This window comes from Bactrocera tryoni, unplaced genomic scaffold, assembly GCF_016617805.1.
Source record: "Bactrocera tryoni isolate S06 unplaced genomic scaffold, CSIRO_BtryS06_freeze2 scaffold_7, whole genome shotgun sequence".
Taxonomy (NCBI): Eukaryota; Metazoa; Arthropoda; class Insecta; order Diptera; family Tephritidae; genus Bactrocera; species Bactrocera tryoni.
Genome location: NW_024396366.1, coordinates 15,874,580 through 15,896,651, shown reverse-complemented (window position 1 = coordinate 15,896,651; position 22,072 = coordinate 15,874,580). Strand labels below are relative to the sequence as shown.

Below are 22,072 nucleotides of genomic sequence, written 5' to 3'. Positions count from 1 at the left end.
GGGAGGAGATAACCATGTAGCAGATTTTTTAAGCAGAATCAATTCTGATACTCATGAAATAAACGTAGGTAATGATGACAGTTCAAGCTCTTTAAATAATAACGCAAGTGACAATACAATTTCAATGCATTCCCATGCTGATGATAGAAGTTATTACATTGGCATTTTAGACACAGTAGTAAATAGATTTCCTGTTCAAATAATTTTTACAAACATTAAAAGTAAAGAATTTGAAATTATAAATAATAAAAAAAGATTTACATACATCAGTTTAGAAGATCTTAGTAATAATTTAGAAGAAATTTTAGAACGAAACATTCAGGTTCAAAAATAGGAATTTATACAGACCTCGACGATGAAAAATACAATATTTTACAACAAAAAATTGTAGATATATACACAAATAAGCCAAATTTCAAATTTTTCAGATGTTCTTACAACGCAAAAGATATGGCTTCAGAAAACGAAGCATTTAGACAAATTCATATGTACCATAAAAATGAAACAGGTCACACTGGTATTAATGAAAACTACGAAGGATTGAAAAAAATTATGTATTATCCAAATTTAAAAACTTTGATACAGAAGTATATTAACAATTGCGATACCTGCAATAGAATAAAATACGATCGCAAACAAGTGAAACCTAAGTTCGCAATGACCGAAACCCCAAAGGATAAGAATCAGATCATACATATGGACATTTACACGAATTCAAAATCTAATTTTTTAACATTTATAGATCGTTTCTCAAAATTTGCAACTGCCTACTACCTTGAGGACAGAAATAACCAAACAAGAATTGAGAAACTAAGACAATACCAATCACAGAAAGGACATTTTGAAACATTGATTACAGACAACGAAATTAAAAGCGTAAACATTAGGGATTACCTAAGAACAGAAAATATAAAGTTACATCTAACAAAACCAAATAATCATACTGGAAACGCCTACATTGAGAGGTTGCATAATACACTAACTGAAAAAATTAGATTTTAAATATAGAAAATAATTTATTAGGCATTAAAGACAAAGTAAGCAAATCCATTGAATACTACAATAATTCATACCATTCCATTACAAAAGAAAAACCAATTAATGTGGAATCAGGAAATTGTAATAAAACAAATATATACACAAAAAAAATTAATGAAAAGGAAAGGTATTTGAATAAAAGAAATCTGCATAGAGAAAATTATCGAGAATACAGGAATAAAGGCTACATTAAAAATTATAAAAATGTTCGTCATAAAGAACAACCGCAGTTTATATTTAATGAACTGAATAATATACATGCCAAAAATATTAAAAGAAAATATAAATTTCATGACAAATTTAACATACAAGAAATTACCTAAAACAAAAAAATCAATAAATGAATTACAAACACAAAGAGAAAATAATAATTTAATAGATATATATGTAAAAGCCAAAAAAAAAAAAATTAAAAAAATGTAATGGATATACATAAGTATGTAAATTTTTGATTTATTTAATTATTAAAAAAATCCGCTTGTATTAATTCTATTAATAATTACGTATGATATTATATCACAATTCATGTAAACTTTAATTTTAACAGGGGGGAAGTTACGTAGCCTAGCATAACAGTCTGGCAACTATCCCTCCACCAACGCCATTACGATATATAGAACATATGTACGTACGATATTAAGGTCTCGTATAAGCATAATAAGAATATTATATGTCAGTCTTAAGATTTCATTCCACAAATAAATGTTGTATATACAAATATAATACTAACATAACTCGCGCGCAGTTAAAATTCAAATTTTATTATTATTGCCCTTATTTTTTGGGCTCTTCATTATGCTCATCGTTACTGAGTGATTGTTGTGCCGGAAAGTACTGAAAATAGTTTACGTACATGGGTCAAACCTCGTTAAGTAACAGTTCATTAGGAGGAGGGCCAAACACCCATGATATAAATAAATTGTTTAAGTTATTGAAGGTTGAAATTTAGAACACGATAAAATTGTAAAATTATTTTCACATAAACTACTGGATATAAAACGATGGAATTTTTGAAGTCAAATAAAAATGTTCTCGCTATATTATAGATTTGAATAACAATATTTTACATAACTTTTTGTTAAACAATTGAAATTTCTCATGTGTTTTTCTCGCTGAACAGTATGCGACACAACGCAGAAAATATTCACCTTTAATAATCTGCAAAAAAAAATGTTTGTTTATTCATGCCATTCCAAAGATATTGAATTTTTTGTCCCCCTTCTGCTCTTTAAGCGTGTGGCACATCCATAGATCATCGATGAGCAGTGGTTTAAAATTTTTTTTATGTTTGTTTTTAATTTATTTTTTCTTAACGACCAATATGCCGAGAATATTGTGTACAAATTTTTAGTCAATTATAGTCAAACTAACGAAGTTACAGCGTTTTAAACGACCGACCGTGATACCTGACTTTGAAACTTCAAATCGATTTTCCCGAAAACGTTATTTTTGAGGCTCGTGAACATTAGAACTGAAAACCTACTGCACGTATCATTTTTAAAATTTGAACATTACTTTTTCACATAAGTCAACAGGTAATCAGATTGAGCTTTTTCTATTTTTTTTAAATTTTTTATTAACAAATTTATCACCACAAATGCTGCAAAAAATAGAAAAAATAAAACTCTTTCTGATTACCTCGAGAAAAACATCAACTTTAAAACTCATATCAAGTTTTTTGTTTCAGATGATCTGGTAAGGAGTTATAATGCCATTTTTTTTCAAGGCGCTTCTGGAGATTCACCGTCACGGGCTTATTTATTAATATTTTTCTAATATACTTCAAAAGTTGTGCAATAATATGTAATCAAATTTAATAAAATTATTTTATTCATTTCGCCACAAAAAAACCACAAATATATCTTTTTTTTGCCTTAAAACCTTATAAATAATAAACTAACCTATAGAAGACAGTAATTCAGTAGGTAATTGTTGTGTAATTTTTGGAAATTTCTAATGCGATTGACCGTTCTCACTTCTAATATTTTCTACACTGATTCATCATTTAAATCGTTGAAAATAATGTAATTTCCGTGTGTTTTTTATTACTTTTGCTTTATTCAGGCGCTTTTGGAATTTCTGGAATCCAGTTGCTATAGAGTATTATCGTTTTTTCACCTAATGGTTGTACGTATCACCTAGAACTAATCGAGATAGATATAGGGTTATATATATGCAAATGATCAGGATGACGAGAGATGCAAGCTATAACTTGGATTAAAATTGAGATATCTCTATGAAACTGCCACGCCCACAAATCGCCATTAACCGAAAACACATAAAGTGCAATAACTAAGCGCAAAATTAAGATATAAAACTGTAATTTGGTACAAAGGATCCCAATAGCAAGGGGCACCTGTGGCAAAATTTTGTTTAAAAAGTGGCCGTCCTCAAACAAGTTTAATGTATATACCTCCTAAACCACTTAAGCTACAACAACCAAATTTCCTGAGTCGAATCTTATAAGAACTTTTATTGACAGTGTGAAAATCCAAATCGGCTTTATGACCACATTATATGTATAAAAGCACTTTGTTGTCTAGACTAAGTTTCTTCTTCTTAATTGGCGTAGACACCGCTTACGCGATTATAGCCGAGTTAACAACAGCGCGCCAGTCGTTTCTTCTTTTCGCTACGTGGCGCCAATTGGATATTCCAAGCGTAGCCAGGTCCTTCTCCACCTGGTCCTTCCAACGGAGTGGAGGTCTTCCTCTTCCTCTGCTTCCCCGGTCGAATACTTTCAGAGCTGGAGTGATTCCGTCCATTCGGACAACATGACCTAGCCAGCGTAGCCGCTGTCTTTTAATTCGCTGAACTATGTCAATGTCGTCATATATCTCGTACAGCTCATCGTTCCATTGAATGCGATATTCGCCGTGGCCAACGCGCAAAGGACCATAAATCTTTCGCAGAACTTTTCTCTCGAAAACTCGCAACGTCGACCCATCAGTTGTTGACATCGTCCAAGCCTCTGCACCATATAGCAGGATGGGAAATATGAGTGACTTATAGAGTTTGGTTTTTGTTTGTCGAGAGAGGACTTTGCTTCTCAATTGCCTACTCAGTCCGAAGAAGCACCTGTTGGCAAGAGTTATCCTGCGTTGGATTTCTAGGCTGACGTTGTTGGTGGTGTTTACGCTGGTTCCAAGATACACGAAATTATCTACGACTTCAAAGTTATGACTGTCAACAGTGACGTGAGTTCCAAGTCGCGAGTGCGACGACTGTTTGTTTGATGACAGGAGATATTTCGTTTTGCCCTCGTTCACTGCCAGCCCCATTTTCTGTGCTTCCTTGTCCAGTCTGGAGAAAGCAGAACTAACGGCGCGGGTGTTAAGGCCGATGATATCAATATCATCGGCATACGCCAGCAGCTGTACACTCTTATAAAAGATGGTACCTTCTCTATTAAGTTCTGCAGCTCGAATTATTTTCTCCAGAAGCAGGTCGTTTGGTATCGAACGGCTCGGAGAGGTCCTTCCCGATTCTGACGGAGCTTTTGGTGTTGCTCAACGTCAGTTTACACAGCCGTATCAGTTTTGCGGGGATACCAAATTCAGACATCGCGGCATAAAGGCAGCTCCTTTTCCTGCTGTCGAAAGCAGCTTTGAAATCGACGAAGAGGTGGTGTGTGTCAGTGACTAGATCACCTTTGGGGGTTCTACAAGAGTATGCTCCGGTCTTGAAACCTTCTGTAAGCCGCCGCATTTTTTCGTAAAATTTTCGAGCATTACCCCTGTCGTCCAGCTTATCAAGCTCTTCGTACTCACGCATTTTGGCCTCTTTCTTCTTCTGTCTATGGTATGTATCCCATCCCGCACGTGTAGTGGTCGATCGTAACGTTGCGAGGTAGGCAGCCTGTTTTCTCTCCGCTGCGACACGGCACTCCTCGTCGTACCAGCTGTTCTTTTGCACTTTCCGAAAACCAATGGTTTCGGTTGCAGCTGTACGTAAGGAGTTTGAAATGCCGTCCCACAGTTCCCTTATACCGAGTTGTTGACGAGTGCTCTCAGAGAGCAGGAATGCAAGCCGAGTAGAAAATCGTTCGGCTGTCTAGACTAAGTTTACAGTTTTTATTTAAAAGCCAATTTAAATTTGCAGCTCTAATCTTCATACATGTTATTTTGCTAGAGATGTGTTTTCTCCACGTGAGCCTTCTATCTAGTTGAATACCAAGATATGTTACTTCGTTCGCTTGGGCTACTAAAATATTGTTTATTTTTACTGCCGGGCACATTTTTTGTCTAAGCGAAAATGTAACATGCTTACACTTCTGTTCATTCACATTTATACGCCAGTTCGCTAGCCATTCTTCGACGACAGAACTTGAGTGCTCCGCTAATATTCATGATGTTAAAATGTGGCAGTTGTTACTGCTCACTATAGCTGTGTCATCCGCAAAAGTTGAAGTAAATATACTGTCAGGTGTCGAAAGATCTGCTATATATATGATGTATAGAGTTGGGCCTACAACGCTGCCCTGTGGTACACCAGCCCTTATCTGTCTTTCATCAGATATGAAATCTCCTACTTTCAATATAAATTGTATATTATTTAGATAAGACTCCAATGTTTTATACAATTCTAAAGGTAGAATCTTATAATAAAAGAATTTCGTGCCACACCTTATCAAACGCCTGAGATACATCTAAAAATATTGCTGAACAGTACTCCCTGTGTTCAAATGCTTTCCTTATTTCGTTAGTAATTCTATTTACTTGCTCTATTGTGCCATGTTTCGCACGACAACCGAATTGATGAATTGGTATTGTATTATTTTCGTGGAGGAAAGGAGACATCTTCGATAGCAATACTTTTTCAAATACTGTAAGAAAACAGGGTGGAAGACTGATTGGTCTGTATGAAGACGGCTGTGTTAAGTCTTTCCCAGGTTTATCTATCAAGATAATCTGCGACTTTTTCCATGAAATTGGATAGTATCCGAAGCTAAGAATTGCACTGAAGAGCAATAAGAGTACCTCTATAGCAATAATTGGTAACTCAATTAACAGTTTTGTGGAAATATTATCATGTCCCGGCGATTTTTTAGATGATTTTAGCTATGTTGGGTAAGATTGGCAGCTTAAATTTGTTCTGTGGCAAATTAGGTTGAAATACCTTTTCAAGGTGATTTGCAAAACAATTAGCCTTTTCCTCGTCACTTCGAGCCCAATCTCTACCCAAGTCTCGTATAGGCAAGTTGGAAAGATTTTTCTGGGACCAAGCCGCTTATAGCTTTTGTATGGTGTTACTAAAATAGCTGCGCTGGTTATTATATCATTGACTTCTCTTATGCTTTCGTCAATATTTCTTTCTGTGTTTATTTTGTACTCAATATTAATGTGGCATCTATAATAATTTCTCTAAATTTTAATACATCGTACTGCTTGGTACCCCACTTCTTGTGAATGTACCATGCATTGACGTTGCGCAAATCAACTCAATGAACCGCCAGATGGAACGTACTAGTAAAACCTGCGCCGTCCTCAACGTGTTAAGTCACCGCAGCGATTTTTTATAGTTATTGTCATAGCTTGTAATTGCGCTGTGGCATAAGATTTTAATGTGTGGTGATTTAATCGTTTTCTAACCAACACTGCGTTCCTCCATGTGCCTTTCCATCTGGGTGGTTTGTAACATAGAGTCTAAATCCCGGTATAAAGATATTGTTTTTGTTCGAAAGATGAGTTCCTGACAATAGCATTACATCAATATTATTTTCATCCAGAAATCTAATAAGTCCAAATTTATGTTGGTTAACACCGTTAGCATTCCATATACAGATATTTAGTAAGCTCAATTTTTACTTAATAAATTTTGCAGCACTTGGTTTTGTGATTTTATTAAATCCTGGATCATGTTTTGCATCCTAGACATAAATTGTGTGTACACTGTGTAAGATTTATAATCATAGTTTCAATACCTCCATTTGGAGGATTTTGCGGCAGTTGCATGTGCACAGTGTTGCCTTTCACCATATTTGCATAGCTTCCTTGCATACTATTTTTGATAGAAGTAATATGTTTCGAACTTTTCTCTGACGTTGTTATAATTTTATTACGGGGTGTTTTTAACATGTGGTTACGACGTGCTTAAATACCCTGTGACAACTTCGATTTCAAATCTTTATATACAGGACAAGCCCTATAGTTAGCAGTGTGATTTCCTCCACAATTGCTGCATTTTTATACTCTCGCAACAATGTTGCTAAGGAGAGTATTATAGTTTTGTTCACAAAACGGTTGTTTGTAAGTCCTAAAACTAAAAGAGTCAGATATAGGGTTATATATACCAAAGTGATCAGGGTGACGAGTAGAGTCGAAATCCGGATGTCTGTCTGTCCGTCCGTCCGTCTGTCCGTCCGTCCGTGCAAGCTGTAACTTGAGTAAAAATTGAGATATCATGATGAAACTTGGTACAGGTATTCTTTGGCTCCATAAGAAGGTTGAGTTCGAAGATGGGCCAAATCGGCCAACTGCCACGCCCACAAAATGGCGGAAACCGAAAACCTATAAAGTGTCATAACTAAGCCATAAATAAAGATATTATAGTGAAATTTGGCACAAAGGATAGCTTTAGGAAGGGGCATATTTGGACGTAATTTTTTGGAAAAGTGGGAGTGGCCCCGCCCACTACTAAGTTTATTGTACATATCTCGGAAACTACTCTAGCTATGTCAACCAAACTCCATAGAGTCGTTTTCTTCAGGCATTTCCATATACAGTTCAAAAATGAAAGAAATCGGATAATAACCACGCCCACCTCCCATACAAAGGTTATGTTGAAAATCACTAAAAGTGCGTTAACCGACTAACAAAAAACGTCAGAAACACTAAATTTTACGGAAGAAGTGAGAGAAGGAAGCTGCACCCAGGGTTTTTTTAAATTGAAAATGGGCGTGGCCTCGCCCACTTATGGACCAAAAACCATATCTCAGGAACTACTAGACCGATTTCAATGAAATTCGGTGTATAATATTTTCTTAACACCCTGATGGCATGTACGAAATATGGGTGAAATCAGTTCACAACCACGCCTTCTTCCAATATAACGCTCTTTTGAATTCCATCTGATGCCTTTTCTGTATAATGCGAGTATAAACATTAGGAACCAATGATGATAGCGGAATAAAACTTTATACAAATACGGCATTTGAAAAATATGTAAATGACGTATAATGAAATCTCGATTATGACTTTATCATGCGAGAGTATAAAATGTTCGGTGACACGCGAACTTGGCCCTTCCTTACTTGTTTATTTAATTCTTCTTTCTTAAGGGTGAATATTGAAATGGGATGTAAATCACCACATACCACACAAACACTGCGTAGAGTGCATTTAGTATGCCCATATTCTTGGCAGTTAGTACATTGTACCGGACCGTTTCTTTTCTTCTTTGTGGTTCTTCAACAGTTACTCTACGATGCAGCAAATATTTAAAATTATATATTGGATGTGTTTCCTTTTTATACCCTAAACAGGATATATGTATTATGTTTGTCACGATGTTTGTAACACCCAGAAAGAAGCGTCGGAGACCCTATAAAGTATATATATAAATGATCAGTATGTTGAGCTGAGTCGATTTAACCATGTCCGTCTGTCTGTCTGTCCGTCCGTCTGTATATATACGTACTAGTCCCTCAGTTTTTAAGATATCCTTTTGAAATTTTGTAAACGTCATTTACTCTTCAAGAAGCTGCTCATTTGTCGGAACGGCCGATATCGGACCACTATAACATATAGCTGCCATATAAACTGAACGAACGGAATCAAGTTCTTTTATGGAAAACTTTCACATTTGACAATGTATCTTCACCAAATTTGGTATAGATTATTTTCTAAAGAAACAATGTAATCTATAGCATATAGCTACCATACAAACTAAACGATTGGAATCAAGTTCTTGTATGGAAAACTTTCTCATTTGACAATATATCTTCAGCAAATTGGGTATAGATTATTCTCTAAGGCAACAATGTAATCTCCGAAAAACTTGTTCAGATCGGATTGCTATAGCATATAGCTTCCATACAACTGAACACACACAGCCGAAGTTAACGTTTTTTCTTGTTTTTAAGTTGATTTGAGTTCGGCAACAATTCAATTTTAAACATTGGCTGTGGTACTTTATTTCTATTAAATATACATATTTACTACTGTTTTAGTACCAAAACCGCATTCTTCCAATGCTTCTTTGACTTCACTAGAGTCTACGGCGGACTCTATACCCTTAATTACAACAACTAGGCCCTTAGAGCTCTTCAATTGATACGAATAATAATTCTTGTTTTTATTTGACAAAAATTTAACGATGTCCATAAAACTTTTTTCAGTGTAGGACTGAATTTTGGTTTCATCTATATTGCCTTCTTTCACAGGCACTATATGAAAATTGTTAGTACCTACAATTTCACTTAATTTCGCAACAAGAGTATTACTGCTACGCTCGCGTAAATATATTGGAGATGGTTTGGCATTAACGACTGTGGAGATACCCTTTGCATCGTCGTCTGAACCATTGCTTAGTATGGAAAATCTGTTGCCATTTAAAACTTCCGTTTTATTATTATTTGGTGTGCCGCCTTGAAATTTCTTAGGATTGACCACTGACTTTGAAGGACTTAATTTCCTTTTTATATTGTTTGTACAGACGGGCCTTCTTTTTACGTTCTCACCTTGCGATGTGATTTTCTTCCTTGCCTGCGCGCTTGATGGTACCTGCAGACTGGTTGCTGTCAGCGCATTTGTTGTTGCCTGATTGTTGTTTTCTGCTGCCTCTGCTGAATGTCTTTTACTTTTCTGCTGATCGCCGCGATGACTCATCATCGCCGTTACCCTTTTTATTGCCATTGTTGTTGGGTCGACAAGGCTAAAGTAGGCATTTAAGGAATGCCTACGGCCTTGCTGGTGAGGCTGCGAAGCACTCATTATTGTTTTTATTTTATTTTTTGTTTTGTTTTTATCTATTTATTTCGTGCACTATTTACTTATGTTTATAAATAATAATTTGTGAGCACTGATTTTTTGTTGATTGTTAGTTTTTATTTTATTTTTATTAATTGGTTACTTTTTGCACAATGTGAATACACGGAGCGAGTTAAAAAACACGTCCGTACTAGAGGTGGAGAAACATCGATGCGAACATCGATGACATCGACATATGTTTGCGAAACATCGGCAACATCGATGCTTAGCGGGGCAAAATCGATGTTTTTCCATCCCTAAGGCACATAGAGGAAGACAGTCGAATTGTAAGTACATATATCATTTAATCTTATTATAAATTATTAACAGAATAGTGTTATTTTAGTTATACTTGTTGGTGGTGTTGGCGTGAGTGTGGTGGTACTTAAACATGAACAAGTTTATGAAAAGTAAGTACTAAATATCCGAATTTATCTTCAGAAAAGCATTGTAGATGAATTTCTGCAGAAAAGCACATGCACATTCGCATGCATTTTTACTTTTACATTGAATAGACATTAATACAGTTTATTTGTTATAGGAACAGCAAGCGAACAGCTAAAGCCTGATGAGGATCAAAAGAAGAGGAGGCGAGATGTTTCTATAGCTTGGGATCATTTTAAAAGAAACAGCGAAAAAACGCATGGGATATGCAATTACTGTGGTAAGCCAATAATGACGTGTGGAAACACAACAAATCTAATGGACCACTTAAAGCAGGTTCATGCTGATTGGCTTAAAGTTGGGGGAACTGCGCAGAAACCAAACATGTTAGAAAAGTTTGTTGGAAAATCGGTTTCCTTTTATGAAAATGACTCGAAACGAAAACGTCTCCTAGACAGTAAGGTCATGAACATGATTGCTGCCGATGTTCAACCTTTTTCTTGTGTTTAGGATGACAGATTTAAAGAGCTCATGAAAGAAATGGACCCCCGCTACAGGTTACCTAGTAGGTCACACCTGCGCGACGAAGTGATTCCATCTCAATATGAGTCTCTTAAGAATAAACTCCATTCTGTACTTAACGATATTGATTTTGTGGCCATAACGACTGACTTGTGGACATCCAAAGCAAACGAAGGTTACATTACAGTTACGTGCCATTTGGTTTTAAATAGTTTTACGTTGGAGTCGGCAATTTTAGCAACAAGGCAACTTCTTGACACTACCAATCACAATGCTATTAATATTTCTGAAACACTAAAGGGCGTGCTTGATGATTGGGGTGTCACGAATAAAGTTGTTTGTGTTGTGACTGACAATGATGCGGTGATGCTAATAGCATGTGAGTTGTTTGAATATAAGCACTTGCCTTGTGTAGCGCATACAATCAACCTTATTGTGCAAGATGTCCGATTGCCCGATTTCGACGTAATTCTTACAAAATGTATGTCGGTAGTTGGCTTTTTTAAGAGAAGCCAGATCGCATATTCGAAATTTAAGGGCGCTCAGGGGGACAATCCGCATTCTCTTCTGCAAGAAATGCCAACTCGCTGGAATAGCGCATTCGAAATGATTAAGCGCATACTGAAGACAAACGAATTTATTACATTAGCTTTGGTATCTTCTCGTGGCGCTCCATTGCCGTTTTCAGCAGAAGAAGTGGATATTTTAAATGATATATCCGAGTTGCTATCCCCCTTCGAAGAGACGACGCTTTCTGTGTCTACAAACACAAAAGTATCAGCGTCCATAATTATCCCAGTCATATGCGAACTGAATCATAAAGTAAACAATATTAAAGTCAACACAGAAAAAGGCAAAAACATATTCACGACCATCAAGTTTAGTCTTACCAAGAGGCTCGCAAGCTATGAAACACGCACAATACCACGAATTGCTACCATACTAGATCCCCGCTTTAAGAAACACGGATTTTGTAATCCCTTTAATGCGGAAGAAGGTGTCAAAGCTGTGCAGCCTGAACTGTTTACAAAACTACCTGCAAACCCACTACACCCGCCAACATCACCAACACAGGAACCAAGCCGATTTTCTTTTCTACAAGTCAAAAGCCAAAACAAGGTGCACTCTTCCTGGGCAGATGCCATTATCCTGATGAGACAGCATTTTGGAAAGGAGAACCAGCCGGAAAACTGTGACCCTCTTTCGTACTGGCAGGTAAGAAATTATGCAATAACATATTTTTTCCAATTTATTGTATTAATTATATTTTTTTTATATTAGATTACTACAGATGGCGACGCGTTTAAAACGTTAGCTAAAAAATACTTCTGCGTCCCCGCATCTTCGTGCGAATCTGAAAGAGTTTTCAGCAAAGCTGGACAACTTATAAGTAAGCGTCGCACGCGGCAATCATCGACCGTTGTCGATAAGCTCCTCTTCTTAAACAAAAACAAACATGTAATTAATATGTAAATATATATAGTAGAGTTCGGGATAGTAAGTAAAGATAGTAAAGTAGGGATAACACAATATCCTAAAGAACTATTATTTTCTTTTGACCATGTGTATATTGAAACATTGATATTAAATTTGTTTTTAGTTTTTATTTTCAAACTAAGGATAGGACTATATACCAAAGAAGTGGAGCATGAATATCATAAACAATTTTATTTTTATTTGTTTTTCGTTTTCTTTTTTATTTAACAAGTGATTAATAAAATGAATATTTTTTGTTGAAAATTTTACTTTTAATTTTTAAACATCACAAATTAAAATAAAGTTCAAATAAACTGAAATAACTGCTAATTTTTTTTTTATTTAAAATGTCGATGTTTCATCGATGTTTTCGCCAAAAACATCGATGCCAGTGAACATCGATGTTTCTCCACCTCTAGCCCGTATACCTTGAACGCCAAATTCGTAATGCGTTTTGTTGGAATTGGCAGCAGCGAATTAGTAACCATCTAAATGGTTTTAGACAGCAAGTCTCGAATGTTAACTTCCATGCCCTTAATGAACGCGATTTAAGTTATTACGTCGTGCTGGGGAATGAAATCTTGTGTCAAATTTTACAAGGAAAGATCGAAGCTGGCAAAAGAAGTGCAATTGTCAACCGACAGAAGTATTTGTACCAAAGAAATTACATCTAAAACGTGCGGAGAAGAAGTTTGCGCCATAGAGCAATTGGACGGGGTTCATGAACTACGCTGTACTACAGTCGAAGGGTGTTTTCAAGGAACACGCGATGAGTCCAGAGGGTACAATATAGCAGAGATCGGTGGCGCTGGCGAGTACTTCATGGACACAGCAAGGTGTCAACGAAGCAGAATCAACGAAGCATATGGAAATAGATAGTGGACTTGGTAAACACGGAAGTATGTTGAGTGGAACAAAGAGAAAGCGTAAGCGCTATGGAGCGCCTGGTTGCAGAGTTAACAACTAATAAACGAGTTTAACGAACTGATAGCGTGAAGTGTACTAAGACATCAACGTCATTATACGGGAATATCGATGTACGCGGAGTGGCTGTTAAGGAAAGCAGTATTGAAGAGGATGAGAACCGTATCGGTAAATTGATCAACGAATTTAGAGACATTTGTTTAGTTTCTAGTATAAGTGAAGCATCACATATCGATTTGCAGCATCTCAGTAGTACACAGGCGGGAACGATAGTAAGTTAATAACCGAAAGCGGTCGATAAAAAAGTTGGACTATGGTTAGAAGAAGGCATAGCACTTCGGCATACGCACCACCAATTGTTCTCCTACCACAAATTGACGGCGAAATGAGGATATACTAGATATATTACACTATAAGATACTGAATGCGAAAATACTTAGAGACAATTCCCCTTTACAATTGGCATTGCAAATATGCAAGATGCATATACGATGCTTAATTTGGAAAATAGATTTTTTCATGTGCCGGTAAGTGCGAAACCACAAAATATGCTATGTCATTCATTGCTGAACCAAAGAAAAACGTTGTAGAGAAAACATCGCGTATCTCGCGTAATAAAGCGCTGTATATTGAAGGAAAATAAAATGGAAAAATATGCAGAGGCCGTAGTTGAAAGACTTAGGAAGCAGCATTTATGTCAACTCTTTCTAAAGAGTATTGCGAGAAAGAAAGCATCTAATAATCGCCACGGCTCTTCCAAGAGGTGAACGAATACACAAAATCATGACCGCATGACTTCAAAATTATGGACCGAAAGTCCTGGTTAGTGGTAGAATCATGTAGAACGCGTACAACAGACTATAAACAACACTCCAAATCTTAGTATAAGAACAAGAGCTTTTAAATAACTTCGTCTTCGAGTGAAATAGAACACTGCTCGTCTACAAGAAGAAAATCATCAGAAGCCTGAAGTCGAGTGCAACATAAAAGAGCTGGTAGCAATTAAACGTGAACAAGATTTAAAAGAAAGGGACGATAGACTTATAAAAAAATCTCAATGGCAGAGTCACTAAACAGTCATGAAAAGAGTAACACATAAGCGGACAGAACTGCACAGAACTGTTTTATTAAAGAGCAAATCACACACCAATTAAGTTATGAAAAAAGAATTGAGAAAAAGTGCATATGATGTATGCAACCTCATATCCAGAAATAATTTAAATGGGACCACAACTGTTCAGGTCCCTAAATACCGAATATGAGAACATCAGTGCTTATACCGAAAATAGAGGTAAAACTCAGAGAGAACCTTTTCTTGAGAACAGTGTGTCCTTGAGAAAACAAGGCCAACCAGTAGACGGACATTCAGGTGTGTTCTCAACTAATGCATTAGGATGAATTTACACAATCCACCCGAAAAACGACGATTGTTTCTACCTTCGGTTGCTATTGATTATTGTACGCAGTTCAAATGCATTTGAGTCATTGCGTACTGTGAATGGTACGGTGTGTGCAACTTTCGGAGAAGCATGTCAGCAATTACAATTGCTGGAACATGATAATCGCTGGAATCAAACAATGGACGATACGATAGCTACTTCGCATGCCCCTGAAGTTCGCACACTTTTCGTGATCACGCAAATCTGCGTCAATGGGATACGAACAAAAGTTACATAGCCGAAGACATTTTTCATTTGCGTCTCAAAATTGGATCTGTCATTGTTATGTTTCGCAATCTTCATTCGGCGAAACTATGTAATGGAACCCGACTGACTGTAATGCAGCTATCGAATACAAGGGCGCCGAATGCTTGGTGCTACGAATTCTTTTCAGTTCGAACGATTTGCCATTTCAGTTCAAAACTATTCAGTTTCCAGGGAAAAAAAACATTTGAAATGAAAATCAACAGGACACAAGGATAGTCGCTAGAAGTGTGTGGCATAAATCTATAAATGCCATGTTTTCACAGGGCCTGCTATACGTGGCGTGTTCATAAATCGAAACCCATATTTTCTATACATTTATGCTCCGGAACAGAAAACAAAAGATGTTGTTTATCAAGCTGCGCTACATTGAAAAAAATTTAGAAAAATCGCACATAAATGATTCAAACACAAAATATGGTACATTCAACTGTTTTTCATTTCAAAACACATAATTTCTCGCAAGAAAACGCCTGCGGGGTCAGCTAGTACTTCTATAAATTTTAAATTATGTTTATCGTGCAGATTCTTCTTCTTCTTTACTGGCATGAAAACCGCTTACGGGCTTATAGCTGAGTTATAGCCGAAATATTTATTATTTTTTAGGGTTTCATGTTATTTCTTATGGCCTTAGTTTATTGAGATTTTGGATCTGTACTCTTATGATTAGTGTTAGTGAATCTGTTTATAAGTATAATAATTATACAAATCTATTTGTATTTAATTTTTTAATATTATTGATTTTTTAGTGTAAACTTTTAGAAGAATGAATTTGTTTATATTTTAATTATTTTGTAGAATAAATTTATACAATAATTGATAAATGTATATAAGAATTTCATACAATTTGAAAAAAAAACCTATGTTGTGTTTCGTTTTGGCATTAGTTAATTATTATAAGTGGTTCTCTGTAATTAGTAGTTATTGATTGATTTAAATTTAAATACCTTAGAAGACATTCCATGTGTTCTGAGTACACATCTCGTAATATTATAATGGGGTGTTTGCAGGGATTTGATTTCAACAATTTACGAAAGTAAGGACTGCAGGCACTGAGAACAACTCTATGAGCAGCAAATGATCGCTGGTCACAAGATATAGTTACATCCACAAAGTCTTCTTCATCTCGCAATCGTTGAAAACAGTTAACTATAGATGACTGAAATTCACTCCATTTCAAAGCATACAGTTGATGATGCTGTTCATGAATTGTTAACTTTTGGGATAAAGAAATCTGCTCCTTTTTTTCCACAGGTATTAAGTTTTGCGATACTGAGGACATATTCCTTTAATTAAATTTATAAATTCCTTTTTAAATAAGTGCAATTTGGTGATGTCCTGGTTGAATTCTAAAATAAAACATAAATAAAGGTCATGCATTTTACTGTAGATAACATGGTATTTATGTATATGTTTATTATTAATGGCATGTCTCACACATACAGTTTGTCCAGAAACACTTTACACTCGGAAACAAAATGTTAAATTTTGACTTTAAATGAGCTAGTCATAAATTAAGTTTAGTTTAAAGAACATTTTTAATGGAACATAATTTAACAATATGTATTTAGATAATACCAACAAGAAATTAAATAAATCTCTTAATAAGCAAATATTTACACACTTTCGACACTGTCAAGAAGCTCTTTATACATAATACCAAACTTATTCTAAATGTATGACTTATTATATCAACCTAAAGCTAATTTTAATATTAGTTGTGACCCCCTTACCATTGTAGGCGGTTTTTATGGAAAACACCAACTTGTATAGGTCACATTCCAATGGGATTTGTGGCACACTTTAAGTATGACAGTTTTCAGTGCTGTTGAAGTTTTTGACTCCTTTTTGTCACTTTTTTCTTTAAGTAGGTCCAATGTCAGCTAGAAAGTCGGGAATCACTATAAAGGGTATATCGGGGCATTTAAAGGTCTCGGACGGTTGTATTCTCTATAGACATTGGTCAGGTAGGACAGGTGGCAGTATTGTCACTGAACGAATAATATGCCGTTCAGATGGCAACACTTTAACTCAGCTGTTAACGAACGAAGCGTCCATCAGCAGCGATCATTGCAACAGTCAATATTGATCGTCCATTTGTATTAGAAACTAAGATTCATTGCTTAAGTATCAGTTGTTAAGTTCAGTTGGTAAGAATCAGTTGTTAAAGAAACGTTGTTTAAGGCGGTCGCCCCGCCGCATGATTTTAAAGTGCGAACAAATAAAATAATAATTTGAATTAAATTAAGAACACGGTGGTTTTCTTTTAAAATGAATTCCACATTTGGGGGCTCAACCGGGATGTCTCCGGAAAGTGTTGTGCGGTTACATAAATAATTAAAATATAAATTTAAAGACATTTTTTTTTGAAATTGACATTTGTGAGTGGCTGTACCTGTGCGCTTACAGTGGTCAGCATAGAACAGTGTATTGGTAGTGAGATGTGCAATGCCGTAAGAGCACATAATACCAATTGAACAGTAATAAGAAAAGAAATTATGAGATTTTTTTGGAACGATCGGAAAGTTACGTTAGTGACAGTAGTTCAAAATACTGAAGTGTACGACAATATATGTACGTACAAAGAACCTAAAACTTAACAGTGCGGTAGTGAATTCTGGTAATTTGCAAGTGACTGTACCCAGCTCGATATCGCGGGCAGTAAACGCATTTTCCAGTAAAATTTTGAAACGGTGCAAAAGGTTGCACGGACCAAGTTCCTGATAAATTTGTATAACGGCGTAAAAGCAAAAAACCGTACTAAGTGCGCGACTGTACCCAGTACGCTATAATGGTGCAAAACCGTAGACGGGCGCATAAGACGCGCAAAGCAAAGCCTAAGTAGCAGAACAACGCAGCAGCAGCAGGCAGCAAAGCATCGTAGCAGTAGGCGGCGCACGTAGAAGGCTGAACAACGGCAGCAGAGAAACGGGAGCTAAGATAAGTTATAATGATTTTGTAGTTAGTTGAGTAGAAGAGTGTGTTATTTGCACTCAGTTGCGATGTAATGTAGTAGAATGTGTAGCTTTTAGTTTGTAAGCAAAAAACAAAATGTACATTTGCTTCTAAGAAACATAATTACATTTGTAAAAGCGTATCCGTAATTTGAATTTTTAAAAGAGTTAAGAGAAAAAATAATTTTGTAAGGTGGACGCTGAAACCATTAGGGTAATGACGGTAGAGACGTTAAAAGAAAAACTAAGAGGGTTGTGCGTCACGGGTAGGAAAAAGGAGTTGCAACTGCGTTTGCTACAACATTTTGTTTTCGATGATGAGCAAGATGAAGGGGGATGCGACGACGAATCGGAAAATTCGTTGTACGTTGATGTAAATGCTGCTCCATCGAATTCGCGAAGGGTGTCATTTTCGTTGCGTGACGTTAAAGACAGTGTTTCAGATTTTTTTGGTGATGATACTTGCGATGTTCGTCACTGGGTTGAGGAATTGGATGATATGGCTAACACGGTCGGTTGGAATAATTTAGAACGATTTGTATACGCTAAACAACTACTTAAGGGAGCAGCGAAATTGTTTGTACGTGGATTAGAAGGAGAAAGAGATTGGGCTAGTTTAAAGCGTTCTCTTATCGATGAGTGTGGGGAAAAATTATGTGCGTCTGAAGTGCATCGAACATTAAGAAACCGGCGTAAACAGCCAAAAGAAAGTTTTCATGAATACCTTTATGCCATTTTAGAATTAAGGAAGCAAATCTCTTTAGATGAAAGAAGCGTAGTAGAGTATTTCGTGGATGGCATACCAGACGTTAAAGCAAATAAGAGTATGTTATATCAAGCCAAAACGGTGAGCGAATTAAAGGAACAAATCCGCATATACGAGAAAGTTAGAAGTGTACAAGCTACAGTAGGCACAGGATACGTGGAACGGTTCGCTACAGAGAGTAAAGAATCGATGAAAAAGAAGGTCATATAGCCAAGAGCCTGTCCGGAGGCTAGGTCTAGTAATGTCGTTTGCTTTAAGTGCAAACAGAAGTGGCATTATTCTCATCAGTGTAAAGAGCAAAGGGATAAGACGATAAAAAGTGAACGGGTAAATACAATTGATCACAAAGTAGAAACGTCTACCAGAAAAGGTGGAATGATCTTCGTTGATGCAACTATCAATGGTTTGACCTTCAGTGCACTAGTGGATACAGGATGTATTGTGTGTATCATGGGTACGATACCTTAGTGATGTTAGGAGATATAAAGCTAATTGGAGAAAAACAAAAATTGTTCGGTGTAGGTAAAGGCGTGCTTACTACATTAGGCAGCTTTATGGCCGATATTTCAATAGAAGGGTTGTCATTAAATGTAACATTCCACGTGGTTAGGGAAAGTGATATTCCGTATGCAGCCATGATCGGAAACGATGTACTTCACGATGTTGAGTTAGTTTTTAGAGAAGGTAGTGTTGAGTTCAGGAAACTTGTGAGGACTGCTGAGGAGGCAGCGAAGCACGCAGGGATCGGGGAGATCTCTTGGGGGTGCGCGTGGTGGAGGTGAAGAGTTTGGGTCAGTCCACCAGGGTGCATGCAGTGATGCTGAAGTGTTTGTGTCAAATCAGCGGGGTGCAAGTGGTGATGTTGAAGGGTTTGTGTCAACTCACCGTGAGTTAAGAGACTATGGGAATAGTCAAGTTGAAGTTTTCAAGGAACAAAAGGACATTACCGGACCGGTATTAGAAACGAGGGCGGAAGTCATTAATGACAATGGGTTAAGCAAAGAGTTTAGGGTATTGTCTTCAATTGGAACGGCAATGTCTGAGGAGTCAGATAAAGTGGATCTATCGCATCTGCCGATAGACGAGGCTAAAGTAGTAAGCAGTTGGATTAATAGCTATTATCCTAGGAAGTCGAGTAGAACACCAGTACAAATGAAATTGTTATTAAAGGATGAGAAACCGATATTTCAGGGGCCACGTAGAGTGTCGCAGGCGGATCAAAAATGTATTGATGAGGAGGTAGCGCGTATGCTTAACGAGGGTATTATTCAGGATAGTGTGTCGGAATACGCATAGCCAGTTGTGTTAGTTACAAAGAAAAAAGGGAGCAAAACGGTTTTGTTGTGATTATCGCAAGATAAACGAAAAAATAATCAGGGACAATTTTCCTATGACAGTGGTGAACGAAACGTTAGACAGATTACAGGGTGCAAGAGTCTTCACCATCTTATTAGATGGGAGAAAGGCCAAATTCTAAAGAGGAATATTAATTTTTTGGGGTTCATTGTGGAGAACGGGACAATTTTGCCATCAGAAGAGAAGACTAAGGCAGTCAGTGCATTTCCAGTACCAACTAGAAAGAAAGAATTACAACGATTCTTAAGTTTAACTTCATATTTCAGGCGTCTCATCCAATATTATGCAGTTAATGCGAAGCCGCTAACAGATATGCTTCGTTAGGACGAAAAGTTTGGTTTGAGGGAAGAACAACTCTTAGCCATTCAAGAGCTGAAGCGTGCGTTAGTAAATGCGCCCGCATTGAATCTTTTCAATCCACATGCAGAAACAGAGGTGCATGCTAATGCGTCAAAATTTGGTTACGGCGCAATCTTACTACAAAGAGATTCAGAAGATAATCTGTTACATCCCATCGAATACATGAGTCGTAAAACAACAAGGGCGGAAGAAAAATATAGTGCTTTTGAACTTGAGGTTCTTGCAGCTATAAAAGCATTACAGAAATGGCGTATATACTTAAGAGATATTCAGTTTAAAATAGTTAGCGGTTGTAACGTTTTCGCTATGACAGTCAAGAAAGAAGACGTACCAGACAGGATCATGAGGTGGGCAATGTACTTACAAGAATATAATTATGTGGTTGAACATAGGTCTGGAACTCGCATGAGACAAGTAGATGCTCTTAGTCGTGCTTACTGCTTATTAGTAGAAGACTCGTTAAAGTTTAGGATAAAAGAGGCGCAAATGCAGGATGACTGGATAAGAGCAGTGCGGAAAATTGTGGAAGTAGAATCATATGAGAATTTTTTTTAAGAAATGACTTACTTTACAATGACTCTGTAAAGAAATTGTTGGTAGTACCATCCAGTATGGAAGAAGAAATTATAAAGTTAGCACATAGGCAGGGTCATTTTGCAGCAAAAAGAACACAGGAGCTAGTAGAAAGAAATTATTATATACCAAACTTGAGCAAAAAAGTACAAAATGTAGTAACTTCGTGTGTAGAGTGCATAGTAATAGACGCAAAAAGGGGTAAGAAAGAGGGCTTGTTGACACCAATCGGCAAAACTTGTGAACCATTAAGTATTCACTTACCATATTGACGATGTGGGTCCATTAACCGAAACACGGAAAAAGTATAATCATAGTTTAGTCATAGTGGACGCATTTTCGAAATTCGTTTGGTTGTACCCAACGAAATCAACCGAGGTGGAAGAGGTAATCAATAAATTAAAGAAACAATCCTCAGTTTTCGGCAACCCGAAACGGATTGTAACGGACAGAGGAGCGGCTTTTACGTCAAAAGCGTTTAACGAGTACTGCACGAAGGAGGGCATACAACACCTGTTGATCGCAACCGGTGTTCCGCGGGGCAACGGACAGGTAGAACGCGTTCACAGAACCGTTGTTTCAATGCTGTCTAAGAAATGTCAAGGTAACCCAACCCAGTGGTACAACCACGTTGCAAAAGTACAACAAATTTTAAATAACACTGCACCACGCAGTACGAAAATATCACCTTTTAGAATTCTTACAGGACTAAACATGCGAGTAGTAGATTATCCAGACTTACATGAAATTTTAAAAGATCTCGAAATAGAGGAATTGAATTTAGAACGTGATTCATTAAGAAAGAACGCTCATGAAAATATAGAAAAAATACAAAAAGAGAACTGTAAGACATTTAATCAAAAAAGGAAAGAAAGCCGTGAATACAACATAGGAGAATTGGTAGCTATTAAGAAAACTCAGTTTTTCTTACGACCGAAGTATTTAGGACCGCACAGGGTAGTCGCCAAACTAAATCATGACAGGTACGAGGTTGACAAAGTAGCAAATACGGAAGAACCAAAAAATACCACTACGATGGCAGAAAAC

At 36.7% G+C, this 22,072-nt stretch overlaps 2 protein-coding genes across 10 annotated transcripts in view; one reads left to right on the top strand and one right to left on the bottom strand.

Annotated features, from left to right (window-relative positions):
- Positions 1-22,072, bottom strand: part of LOC120781558 (protein abrupt-like) — a 259,465-nt gene that overhangs the window by 197,192 nt on the left and 40,201 nt on the right. For all 7 annotated transcript variants that reach the window (XR_005706092.1, XM_040113793.1, XM_040113794.1 and 4 more), the window contains one exon: positions 15,964-16,365. Coding sequence is in view for 6 of the 7 variants with exons in the window: in XM_040113793.1 (XP_039969727.1) it covers positions 15,964-16,298 (335 nt within the window). In the remaining variant the exon portion in view is untranslated. The remainder of the gene's footprint in view (positions 1-15,963; positions 16,366-22,072) is intronic.
- Positions 10,254-12,445, top strand: LOC120781559 (E3 SUMO-protein ligase ZBED1-like). Of its 3 annotated transcripts, none has more exons than XM_040113800.1 (5): positions 10,254-10,294; positions 10,354-10,417; positions 10,549-10,671; positions 10,728-12,128; positions 12,195-12,445. In XM_040113800.1, the coding sequence occupies exons 4-5, from the start codon at positions 10,923-10,925 to the stop codon at positions 12,384-12,386; spliced, it is 1,398 nt and encodes a 465-aa protein (XP_039969734.1). In that variant the 5' UTR covers positions 10,254-10,294; positions 10,354-10,417; positions 10,549-10,671; positions 10,728-10,922; the 3' UTR covers positions 12,387-12,445. The 3 variants fall into 3 exon arrangements, with proteins under 3 accessions (XP_039969734.1, XP_039969733.1, XP_039969731.1); XM_040113799.1 differs by having other exon boundaries at positions 10,725-12,128; XM_040113797.1 differs by having other exon boundaries at positions 10,549-12,128.

Excerpts from the sequence above, each read along its gene's own strand:
- LOC120781559 (XM_040113800.1), top strand. The coding sequence starts at position 10,923 with ATGAAAGAAATGGACCCCCGCTACAGGTTACCTAGTAGGTCACACCTG. Across the intron at positions 12,129-12,194 it reads ACCCTCTTTCGTACTGGCAG|ATTACTACAGATGGCGACGC; the intron begins GTAAGAAATTAT and ends TTTTTATATTAG.